Source organism: Onychostruthus taczanowskii, unplaced genomic scaffold (genome assembly GCF_017590055.1).
Source record: "Onychostruthus taczanowskii isolate IOZ18803 unplaced genomic scaffold, ASM1759005v1 scaffold38, whole genome shotgun sequence".
NCBI lineage: Eukaryota > Metazoa > Chordata > Aves > Passeriformes > Passeridae > Onychostruthus > Onychostruthus taczanowskii.
In genome coordinates this window covers 2,612,584-2,623,826 of record NW_024501237.1, presented here as the reverse complement: position 1 = coordinate 2,623,826, position 11,243 = coordinate 2,612,584, and the positions used below count along the sequence as shown (strand labels likewise).

Here is an 11,243-nt window from a genome sequence, read left to right as displayed (position 1 = left end):
CGCGATGGCGGCCGCAGGGCGGCTGCTGCAGCCCCGCCGCGAGCCGCCGGGGGCGCTGCGGCGCCGGGCGGGAGGGCGGCGCTGATTGGCTGCCGGCGCGGCTATATAAAAGAGGCGCAGGCGGTGCCCGGATCTCTTCCGCCGCCATTTTCTGCCGGGCGCAGGTCTCCGCTGTCTCCGCCGCTCGCACGAGCACCCCCCCCCGCCCTCGCCCCGCCATGGAGGACGCGACCGAGATGAGCGGCGGCCAGGAGGAGTTCGCCGAGGGCTCCAAGATCAACGCGAGCAAGAACCAGCAGGACGACGGGTAGGGCCGGGGACGTGGTGGGGGGAGGTGTGGGGGAGTCCCGCGTCCATCTCCGCGCCCGCCCCGCGGCCCGGGGGGGCGGCTCGGTGTCTGGGCGCAGCGCGGCCTTCCCTTCCCGCAGCACGGCCGCGCCCGCCTTTGTGTCCCGGGCGGGTGACCCAGTTTCCGCGGGGCGGGGACACGGACGGGGGGGCCGAGCAGGGCCGTGACGTCACCGGCAGCCTGTGGGGGCGCGGGGGGGCTCTCCCGGCGCTCCCTCACCCGTATCCGCACGCGTTTCCTGCCCTCCAGGAAAATGTTCATCGGAGGCCTCAGCTGGGACACCAGCAAGAAGGACCTGACGGAGTATCTCTCGCGGTTTGGCGAGGTTGTGGATTGCACGATCAAAACAGACCCGGTCACTGGAAGGTCGAGGGGGTTTGGGTTCGTGCTCTTCAAGGATGCTGCCAGCGTGGAGAAGGTGGGTGCTTTGCCTGCGGACCCATGGCACGGAGCCAGCTTGTGTAGCTGCAGCGATCTGAGACTTTGTTCCTCTGTTCGCTCTTTAGGTGTTGGAACTGAAGGAACACAAACTGGATGGCAAGTTAATAGATCCTAAAAGGGCAAAAGCGCTGAAAGGGAAGGAGCCACCCAAAAAAGTGTTTGTTGGTGGGCTGAGTCCAGATACATCTGAAGAACAGATTAAGGAGTACTTTGGTGCTTTTGGCGAGGTATAGTATATTGGCATATAAGAACACCTCTAATTCTCAAGTGTAGTCTTGCCTCTCTCTTAAGAAAGAATTTGTGAGGAGGGAGTTGGCCAAAACCAGATCTAACTAGATCTTTAATCTATATGTTAATGATTTCATAAAGTTGTAGTGGTCTGCTTTATAGCTGCCAGAAGTAGTCAGTGTAGATTCTGCACTGCCAGATGGTTCTGGTAGCATAAAGAGTTGCTTACAGATTTCACTCATTGTTTATATTAATTTTGATTTCAGATTGAAAACATTGAACTTCCCATGGACACAAAGACGAATGAAAGGAGGGGCTTCTGTTTTATCACATACACAGATGAAGAGCCAGTAAAGAAGTTACTAGAGAGCAGATACCACCAGATTGGTTCAGGCAAGGTGGGAAAACTCGTATTCTTAGCATGTGAAATCTATCTCTAGGTTTCTCTGAAAGCAACTGACGAAATGCTCTTGGAATTCTTAGTGAATGAAAGGCTTTCTGTCCTTACAGTGTGAAATCAAAGTAGCACAGCCGAAAGAGGTGTACAGGCAGCAGCAGCAGCAGCAGAAAGGAGGGAAAAGCAATTCTTCTGGTGGACGTGGAGGCGGAAGGGGGCGTGGACGGGGTGAGTATTTTCAGTGGTTCTGTTTATTTAAGTACTTACCAAACACTCAGGTGTTTGTAGATGTTCTAGGTTGCAGGCTGTGTGCAGATCTCATGTTTAAATCAAATGTGTAAAGTAGCCCGTTAGTAAGTGGTGGTTGTGGTTGAAGCTGGAGAACCTCCTCTTGCTGTGCTTGCATTCAAGTGATGAAGGTGAAAGGTGGATGTGGGGTGCTTTTGTACACCCTTAGTGGGCAGTGCAGCCAGCACAGTTACACTTTCACTTGAAAGGGATACACTTAATTGGCCATGGGCGAGAAACCAGGAGCTGTTTGCTAACGAGTGGGCTGGTCACTGCTGCACCTTCAAATGGATCAGAAGGAATCAGCTGGTATGTTACAGGTCAAGCAGACACAACTCACACCACGCAGCAGGGCTTGTCCTGTGGTGTCACTTGGTGCTCAGGCAATTACTGATTATTTTCATATCCAAAAAATGAGATGAAGGGGCACAGGAGAGGTGTGAAGTAAGTTTTGAAACTTACAGTTGCTATGCTTGGTTTCAGGTCAGGGACAAAACTGGAACCAAGGATTTAATAACTATTATGATCAAGGCTATGGGAATTACAATAGCGCTTACAGTGATCAGAGCTACAGTGGCTATGGAGGCTACGACTACTCTGGGTACAACTATCCCAACTATGGATATGGGCCGGGATACACAGATTACAGTGGTGAGTGGTTTTGCCCTCATTCCCGATAACAAGAGCAGTATGCTCTCAGTCAGCCCATGGCTCTAAAGAGGAGATCCCTTGGTGCGCTGCTGTGTGTGAAGTCTCCCTCTGAGGCTGGTGTTAACGCTCGTGGGTTCTGTTTTTCCCCACATGCTACCTCCAGGCCAACAGAGCACGTATGGGAAGGCGTCCCGTGGCGGCGGCAACCACCAAAACAACTACCAGCCCTACTAAGGCAGTGCCTAGTGCCTGACAGACAGGTGTGTACAGGAGCGCGAGCTCCACTCCCACTATGTCTAATCTAATTTAAAGATCAATAGACAAACGAAGAGTAAAAACTTGCCTAGCATGACTTTTCCTTTAATTAAGCTTTCGTTAACTTAAAAAATACTTTTTTTTTTAAAACCAGCTTTGCCTACGTGTCTATAGATCTTTAACTTTGTAAAAGCGTGACTTTATCTTCTTTAGTACTTCAGAAAAACATAAGAGTTTTTCTGGTTTGCGTTGTGTACCAGGTGGTCTAGAGGAATAATTAAACTTATTAGAAGTATTAACAGGTAAAGTACTGAAATGGGTACAACTTAAGGAAAACAAGAATGTTGTCTTCTAACTCTGACATTATACCTTGTTTGTACCCGCCAGCGGGAACTTCATTGCAGGCCGTGTGTCACCCTGACCACGTCTATCTCTGGGGTCGCACGTTGCAGGCAGAGCGCAAGGCATACACCAGAAAACGCTGTCCTGTGGTATGGTCTCTTCCAACTTCATGTACCAGCGTAAAGATTAAAGTGGAAAACTTCAGACTTTGGCTTCTTTTTTTAATCTTTTTTGGAGATTAAGTGTCTTTAACTTAAATGGTTTTTTACAGGAGTTAAAGTACATAAATGCCTTTACAGCTTAATCATTTGGTCTTCTGTTTAGTGTTGTATTTCAATTGTGGAACCTCATTTTAAATGTGCATTCTTTAAGATTTTAATGCTTGCTTTTTTCTTTTTATAGCTAATAGTGAAATCTGCAAACCAAAACGAACTTTTAAATCTGGATAAACATTAAAGATCATATGCATATGGACTGTCTGAACTAAAGTGACCTGACTTGTGTTGCACATAAGTCGTTTAGTTGTATAAACAAATAATCAGAAAGCCTTTTGGCAGTGTTTCCAATGGAAAAGAAAGTGATCCAGAGCCTGCTTACTTGTCTAAATTGGATGGTTGTTGTTTCAGAGCAGCCTCCTAGTTGGGCTGAATATTTGGGAAAGTAAGTTACTGATGGGTAACTAAACAAACCTCTTGTGTTACATTAATAAATATGCATATGATCTTTAACAGTGAAGAAAGGAATATATAGAAGACTTAAAGCAGTTCATGAAAATGGACCTTTTAACAATCCTGTAGTAACTGTCACAGATCTGACATGCATTTTGTCTTCATTTTTTAGGTAAGAGATACTGCGACAAAAAGCCATCTTGCAACGCATCGTGAGTGAATGGAGGGTGGTCTTCGTGAGAGGAAATGACTATTTTGTAAAAGACTTTTAGTGTATGACACAACTGTGTCCAACTGTACATAGCGGCCGACTAGTTTTCTTTTATGGTTTTTACTTTCTTTTTGCCATTCATGTTATGACACAATGTGGACTTGTGTTTATACAAACTTTATTTGTATAATTTCATGTTAAAAGATTCTCTAATAAATGCTTACTTAAGTGAGTGTGGAGTCTTACTGTCACTTTAAAGTGGTGTAGCTGTAATTTTACTGGGATAGAAGGACAGGTATCTCTCTGGAGATCAAGGTTACTGTGAGAACAGGTCCATACACCCCCTTCTTCCTCCTGATCTGTCCTGAGAGCACCAGAGTGCTTGGAATTAGCATAACTGGAAGATGGCAGAGTCATGTCCTGCCCCCTGCAGCAGTGAGGAGAGTGGTCTGGCACAACGCTGCCAGTTTTGCACATCTCAGGAGGGATCTAGAACTATAGCAGCTCCTTTTCAATGCTGATGGCACTGCTTGAGGAGTTGGAGCTTTTCAAAGCTTCTCAAGCACTTAAAACTTCCAAGTATTCTAGAATGTAGCTTAATTACTTTCCCACACCACTTCTACTCCAATTCCAAGTAGGCGTTCAAAAGTTCTTGAACTTCAGGATCAGCAACTATTTTCTGTACAACTTGGTACAAGTTAGGTGCTGTACTGGATGCTTCTCACCTGGATCAGAAAACAGGTTTGTAGTACACACTAGCGAGCACCAACAAAAAGCCTGTGTGCCTGATTGCTGGAGAAGGAACACTGCATCAATCCAGCATGTGTCCATTTAGGAGAGGGGTTGGGATGGGTAAAGGAGCGTGTGTGTTTTGTCTGACACAAAAGAATTGTGGCAGTCTGCTTGAAGATTTGATGTTTCCCAGCACAACTACCTAGTCAAGCATAAAAATAAACCTTGCTTGTTAAAACTCACTGATGTCGCTGACTACAAACAAGAATCAGCAAGAAGCCACAGCAGTGTGTGAGTTCATACATTTCATTTGTGAGTGCAGCTGGATCCACAGCCCTCCACAGCACACAAGGGGCTGAGGGAGACCTGTGCCAGAAGAACATGGTTTCATTACTCCAGTGGTTTGTTAATACACAAAACCCTGCTAAGAGCCAAGTTTTACTTCAATCTGCGATCCTCCCACTCGGCACTAGTGAAGTGCAGCTGGAGTATCGTGTGCAGGTCTGGGCTCCTCAGCACAGGAAAGGCAAGGGGCTCCAGGGAAGGGCCACAAAGACGATGGCTGGAGCATCTCTCTCCTGAGGAGAGGCTGTGGGAGCTGGGCCTGTTTAGCCTGAAGACTGAAGGGATCTCACCATGCACAGCAATATCTCAAAGGCAGGTGCCAAGAGGATAGTGCCTGACACTTTTCAGTGCTGCCCAGTGACAGGACAAGGACCAACGACCACAAACCCAAACACAAGCTCCACTTCACCACGAGGAAGGACTTCTTGCGTGGAGGGCGGCAGAGCACTGGAACAGCTGCCCAGGGAGGTTGAGTCCCCCGTCTCTGGAGCCATTCCAAACCCACCCCGACCTGTTCCTCTGGTCCTGCCTTGGGCGGGGGGTTCAACTGTATTCTCTCCAGAGGCCCAGTCCAGCCCTATCGATTCCGATTGTCCATGTGGGCCCCCCGGGCTCCGGCGGCTCCCGGGGCAGTGCCGAGCTCCCCCCGCGCTCCCTCACGGCTCCCCGGGGGCGGTGTCACGTGTCCCGCCCGCCGCGCTCCTTCCGGCCGCCATTTTAGGTTGGGTCGGTGGCGGCGCCATTAAAAACAGGGAGCAAGAGGAGGAGGGATCGGCGGGATCGGCGCGCTCGGCCGGGGCCGCCAGCGGGGCCGGGGCCTCGGCGGGGAGGCGGCAGCACCGGGGGTGGCCGGTGCGGGGCGGCGGCGGCGCCATGTCGGATCAGCAGTTCGCTCTGGACTCGGCGGCGGTAGCGGCTGGCGCCGGGGGCAGCGCGGCGGAGCCGGCGGAGCAGCCTGAGGGGCAGGCGGGGGCGGGGAGCACCGATGGGGGAGGCGGCGGCGGCGGCGGGGTCGAGTCGGAGGGAGCCAAGATCGACGCCAGCAAGAACGAGGAGGACGAGGGGTGAGCGGCGGGGGCGGGTTGTGTGTCCCGGGCGGGGCCCGGCGCCCCCGGCCCGGCCGGCCCCGGCCGCTGCCCTGTTTGTTTACTTGGCGCCTCGGCGACGTCACGGGCCGAGCGGCGGGGGCGGTGTCTGGTCCCGCGATGCACAGACGGTGTGATGTGCCTCAAACTAGAGGCCCCTTTTACTTATTTTTCCTTTTAACGACACCTTTTCTACGAGTTAAAGTGCGGTGCGTGCGTGGAGGCAGTGACTCGGTGTAGCCGAACGCTCTGGTTGCAGTCGCAGCATTGCCCTGTGCTGCTAACATTACTGTGTGTTAGCTGAGTGCCAGAGGCGTCAGCTACCGGGACTTCTTCCCAGCCTAAAACATGCCCCTGCTTGTCACGGAACTTGCTTCGAGGGGCTTGTGTGAGGTGGTGTCCGAACTTGAGAAGTAGGAGTAGAAAAGGCAGGAAGCTCAGCCGGGGGAGGTTCAGGTTATGCATCAGGAAAAGGTTTTTCACCTAGAGGGTGGTTGGGCAATAGAACAGGGAAGTGGTTACAGCACCAAGTCTGACAGAGTTCAAGAAGCACTTGGAAAATGTTCTCAGGCACATGGTGTGACTCTTGGGGTGTTCTGTGCAGGGCTGGGACTTGGACTTGGTGATTCTGATAGGTCCCTTCCAACTCAGCATGTTCTATTACTTTGTTTTATGGCGAGTAAAGACAGCTTTTAATCTTTATACGGTCTCTGCCTGGGGCAGTGTCCCTTTTCTATTGCCGGTGAAATTAGTGTGTAATAAATCCAGTGACAGGACAGGCTGTTGCACTCTGCTGTCTCCTGTCGGGCCGTGAAACTCGAGCTGCAGGTCTGTTTTTGGTCAAGGCAGAAAATAAACTGGATAAAGGAGTGCTAACTACTGTGTCCTGCAGATACCTGCTGTAAAACCTTCCTGTCTTCCTCTTTCAGTAATAACCTGGGATGTTGCTGAGAGAGATGTTGTTAATCTGGGATAATGCAGAGAGAGAGAGAGCAGGAACCCTTTTTTGAGTATTTTGCCGGGATTTAAATTAATTAAAATGGTTTTGTTGCTTTTCAGCTGTTCTTAACAGCTTCAACTGCCTTTGGAGTTTGCATGTTTGTTTTACTTAGTACCCTTGAATACACACCAATTAAAGGGTTTTCATGTGCAAACTCAGGTTCTTTCGAGGCAAGAGAGTTTAGAAGAAGTGGTCTCTAAGCCGTGCAGTGGTACCGGGCAGTGACCACATGTATCACACATTGACTTGTAGTCTGGTTCAGTCTTTTAGACCTGTCACCTCTTGTCTTGACAGCACTTCTGGTAGTAAAGGGAGAAAAGCCGATCTGTGATACCTTGTTTAGCTAAGTCTGAGGTTTGAAAGCTTTCCCCAGCGCACTTCTGGTAACTTATTTTGGGAAACTATATGTGCTGATGTGGCTTAGACCAGCCAGACTGTGGGCTAGGAAATGTATGTTACAAGCTTTTGGCAGCACTGTGCCACTGCTCCTGAATTGTGCTCATGTTTGTGGTGTGGCCCTGACCTGAGCTCAGTTTCCCTTGGAGCAGTAGTTGATGTCGGGGCAGACTGAAGCAGCTGTGCTTTGCTGCTCTGTGGCCGGGCTCAAAGGCGCAGTTCCTGCGTGGAGAGGTGAAAAACCTTCCAAGGCTGTTGGTTTCAAGCTCACGTTCTTGGTCTGCCTGTCCTTAGGGACAAAAGCAGGGTCTGTATGTTAATGTGGAGACAGGTGGTTTGGGTAGCAAGTGTCAGTTCAGTAGTGACTGCTAGGGCATCACTACCCCCCATGTGTCAGAAACACCATGCTGCATCCTCTGTGTCTTCTGTTCGGCTGCTTGAAAAGCCCTCCACAGAACAGCAAACAAGCTAAGGACCTTAACGATGGGTGAGCAAAGGGCAGAAAGCTCCTTTGATTTACTGCCTGTACTGGTGTGAGGCTGCTGGTTTACCAGGGTGGGCCATTTCTTCCAGGAGGACGCTAAGAAGTCACAGCTGATAGAAAGGTACTCTCTGTTGGTACTTTGTTGAAGAGAGATCTGGAACTAATTGGAAAAGTGGATAAAGGGATGGGGAATTGGTGCTCCTTCTTTACAGATTTGGAGACTTGTTATAAAAACATCTGAAGCTCCTGAAGATGTTATAAAAACATCTGAGGCTCTGAATCCCTCATCTGTATGGATTTTGTCAGAAACTGAATGCTCTTGTTAATTCTCTGCAGGCACAGTTAAGTCAACAGAGGTAGTTCAAAGGAGCAGCTTTTGATTCCAGAGAGTTTGAGTTGTGGAGGTACAAGGAGGTACAATGCTCTTTTACGTGATTGGCAGGAATATTTGTGCGTGGGAAGTGGAAGGGTTGGAAACATGATACAGTGGTTTTTCAGGTTTTCTGATAACTGTGTCTGGTTGTGAAATAAGTTGGAACCGTGAAAATGGGCAAAGCTTTGTAGAAAGTGCTTTTATAGATCATAATGGATCATATTTTTTGGTTAGAGCTCATGGTAAAATCTTTATCAGTATTAGAAGAGATCATCTCAAATCAAATCCTCTTTTGAATGGGTTCCTAAGCCCTATGCCTAATAACCTGGAAATTTCATTTGTGTGTATACTGGCTTGATTTTTCATCTTTTAAAATTATTTTTTTAATGCCTTACTAACATGGTGGGATGGTCATGATTTGATTCTAAGCTTCCAGTGTGCTTTTGAAAATACAGGTTATGAATTATGTGCTGTACACATCTGCCCAGCAACACTGGTGCTGCAGAAATATTGGAAAGACATTCTCTTGATGTTAATGGATTGTGCCAGGTGTTTTTGTAAAGTTTTCATGGGGAAAGAACTTCTGAGCATCCAATACTTTGCTTTTTCATAACTGCTTTGTGGGGAAGGGAACTTGACTAAACTTTATTTATTTTAGTTTATTAATTTGGGCATGTGTCCAGTTCAGACTGGTGGATAAATGCTTCTGTTTTAACCACACGTTGTTACAAATCTAATCTGCCTACATGTATTTCAGTTGTGTGGAGGCTCCACATATAACTGGATGGAATTAAACGTGTGATGGGGACGTAAAGACGTAGTAAAATATCTTTTTGTCACTACTACCAGTGGTTCCTTGGGACAGCAGAGCAAGCAGCTGCAGGAGAAGGCAGTGCAAAATGTTTGTGTATTGGAAGTCTTTATCTGTCCTGGCCAGACTCGCTTAAGCAAGTTGTCAAAAAGTGCAGGCCTGTGTGTGTAGTGACATGACTGATAAAAGCATGAGGGTATTGAGCTCATGAAGCTTGGCAGTGCAGGATTTTGGGTAACACACATTTACAGATTGACCAACTTGTCTTAACAGGAAAATGTTCATTGGTGGCCTTAGCTGGGACACAACGAAGAAGGATCTGAAGGACTACTTCTCCAAGTTCGGTGAAGTTGTGGACTGCACTCTGAAGTTGGACCCCATCACTGGGAGATCGAGAGGCTTCGGCTTTGTGCTCTTCAAAGAGTCTGAGAGTGTGGATAAGGTAGGATTAAAGTAATGAAACAAGTTCAGATTCAGGTATCAGAGATAAAGCACTCCCTAGGATGACTGTAGGCGTTCTTACATCTTCTGGTAAAGATGATTCAGGGGTGCAGCATGTTTAATGTGCTTGTTGAAAATGCTTTCTTTTATGAACCATCTTACTCATGTTGCTGTGTCCAGGACCAGCAGGGATTCCTGAGGTATGGATTTGGGCACTTAGAGGTTCTTCAAGTCATTGGACTTGGGCACTTGAACAATAGAGTCTGTAAATGTCTGCTGCCTGCTGCTGTGAAAGCAGCATTTGCAAAGATCTTCTGTTCTTTGCATTCCAGAGCTGTACCATGAATCCCTAGAGGACAGCCAATAGCTTTGATACATTTAAGCTCTAGCCAAGCAAAAATTACTTGTTAACTTTTGTAAAATGCTGTGGATACAGCACACAGAAAAGTTTTCGCCTTCATGGCCTTTGTGATATTTAAAGTACAGATTTTTTACTTCATAAGGTTTGAGGATGAGAAGAGTACTTTTTGAGAGATGTTACACTCTTGCTTCTGCTGGGTAATAAGTGGTTCCAGATGTCAGAACTGTCTGTGTCAGTGGATAGTGATCAAAAATCACAGAATTTTGTTTTTGTGCAACAAATTATTGGTGTGATCCACGTACTGAAATTGAAGCAATTTTAGCCTTACTCAAAACAGTGAAACATTTAGCTTGATCTGTGTAAAACTGTGTTTAATTATCCTCAGGTCATGGACCAGAAAGAACACAAGCTGAACGGAAAGGTCATTGATCCAAAAAGAGCTAAAGCCATGAAAACAAAAGAACCCGTTAAAAAGATTTTTGTTGGGGGCTTATCTCCAGACACACCTGAGGAGAAAATACGGGAATATTTTGGAGGTTTTGGTGAGGTATGTAGTGAAACAAAGTGCTTTTACTTGTGGAGCCTGTTCTATCTTCACAAATTTATTAATAGAAAGCATCCCCCGCATGCAGACTGCGTGGATGCTAATGTGAGCTTTCTGGCCATTGTAGTTCCATGTGTGCGAGTGGTCCGAATGTTGATGTTTCAGCTCAGAGTTACAGGCTCTGAGTTGATGATGGAAGGGGAAGGGATAAGTCAGAGAGGGAGGCAGTGTTTCTAGCAGGGTGCTTTGGTCAGTTGCATGGGATGCTCTTCAGCCACTCCAGCTCATCTCCTATAGCACAGATTGAGACAGTTTTGCCTAAATTCTGTACAACTGTGTAATCTCTGTCCCCAGTTTTTGGTGGTGCAGATGAGCTGAGTATCACTGAAGTTTTTAAAAGCTGGTCTTGAATGAACTTGCTACAGCTGCTGCTCCCCTGTTGGTATCAGATGGTGCCAGCTTCAGGTCATAACTCTGTTCAGGGAGTTTGGTTGCTAAATATGTGCACTGTTCCAAACTTACAGACTGTTTGCCTAGGAAGTCCCATGTGCTACAGTGAACTTTGACTCTGTATTTGTAGTCAGGTCACATTGTCATATTCAAATCCAAATAATTTCAGTTAGCAGGAATGACCTGTTAGAGGGATTTTGCAGTGACATGAATGTCAGGATAAAAGGTAAAATCATTGTCTTCCACCAGGTTGAATCCATAGAGCTCCCCATGGACAACAAAACTAACAAGAGGCGTGGATTTTGCTTCATTACTTTCAAGGAAGAGGACCCAGTGAAGAAAATAATGGAAAAGAAATACCACAATGTTGGGCTTAGTAAAGTAGGTGGAT

The 11,243-nt window shown here is 47.4% G+C and overlaps 2 protein-coding genes across 8 annotated transcripts in view; both read left to right on the top strand.

The window, feature by feature from the left end:
- The first annotated feature begins 119 nt into the window (after window positions 1–119).
- HNRNPDL (heterogeneous nuclear ribonucleoprotein D like) lies at window positions 120–4,062 on the top strand. Of its 3 annotated transcripts, XR_005953226.1 has the most exons (9): window positions 120–307; window positions 599–767; window positions 856–1,017; window positions 1,285–1,416; window positions 1,529–1,643; window positions 2,187–2,354; window positions 2,518–2,614; window positions 2,997–3,100; window positions 3,792–4,062. XR_005953226.1 is itself a non-coding variant. In XM_041412061.1 (8 exons), the coding sequence occupies exons 1-7, from the start codon at window positions 219–221 to the stop codon at window positions 2,586–2,588; spliced, it is 906 nt and encodes a 301-aa protein (XP_041267995.1). In that variant the 5' UTR covers window positions 121–218; the 3' UTR covers window positions 2,589–2,614; window positions 3,792–4,062. The 3 variants fall into 3 exon arrangements, 2 of the variants coding, with proteins under 2 accessions (XP_041267994.1, XP_041267995.1); XM_041412061.1 differs by lacking the exon at window positions 2,997–3,100 and having other exon boundaries at window positions 121–307; XM_041412060.1 differs by having other exon boundaries at window positions 2,518–4,062.
- An 842-nt stretch (window positions 4,063–4,904) lies between these two features.
- Window positions 4,905–11,243, top strand: part of HNRNPD (heterogeneous nuclear ribonucleoprotein D) — a 10,033-nt gene continuing 3,694 nt past the window's right edge. For 2 of the 5 annotated variants that reach the window (XR_005953225.1, XM_041412058.1), the window contains exons 1-4: window positions 5,600–5,971; window positions 9,330–9,498; window positions 10,244–10,405; window positions 11,102–11,233. Coding sequence is in view for 4 of the 5 variants with exons in the window: in XM_041412058.1 (XP_041267992.1) it covers window positions 5,781–5,971; window positions 9,330–9,498; window positions 10,244–10,405; window positions 11,102–11,233 (654 nt within the window). In the remaining variant the exon portion in view is untranslated. Of the gene's footprint in view, window positions 5,972–9,329; window positions 9,499–10,243; window positions 10,406–11,101; window positions 11,234–11,243 lie in introns of all 5 variants that reach the window. The other 3 variants (XM_041412055.1, XM_041412056.1, XM_041412059.1) reach the window with 3 other exon arrangements.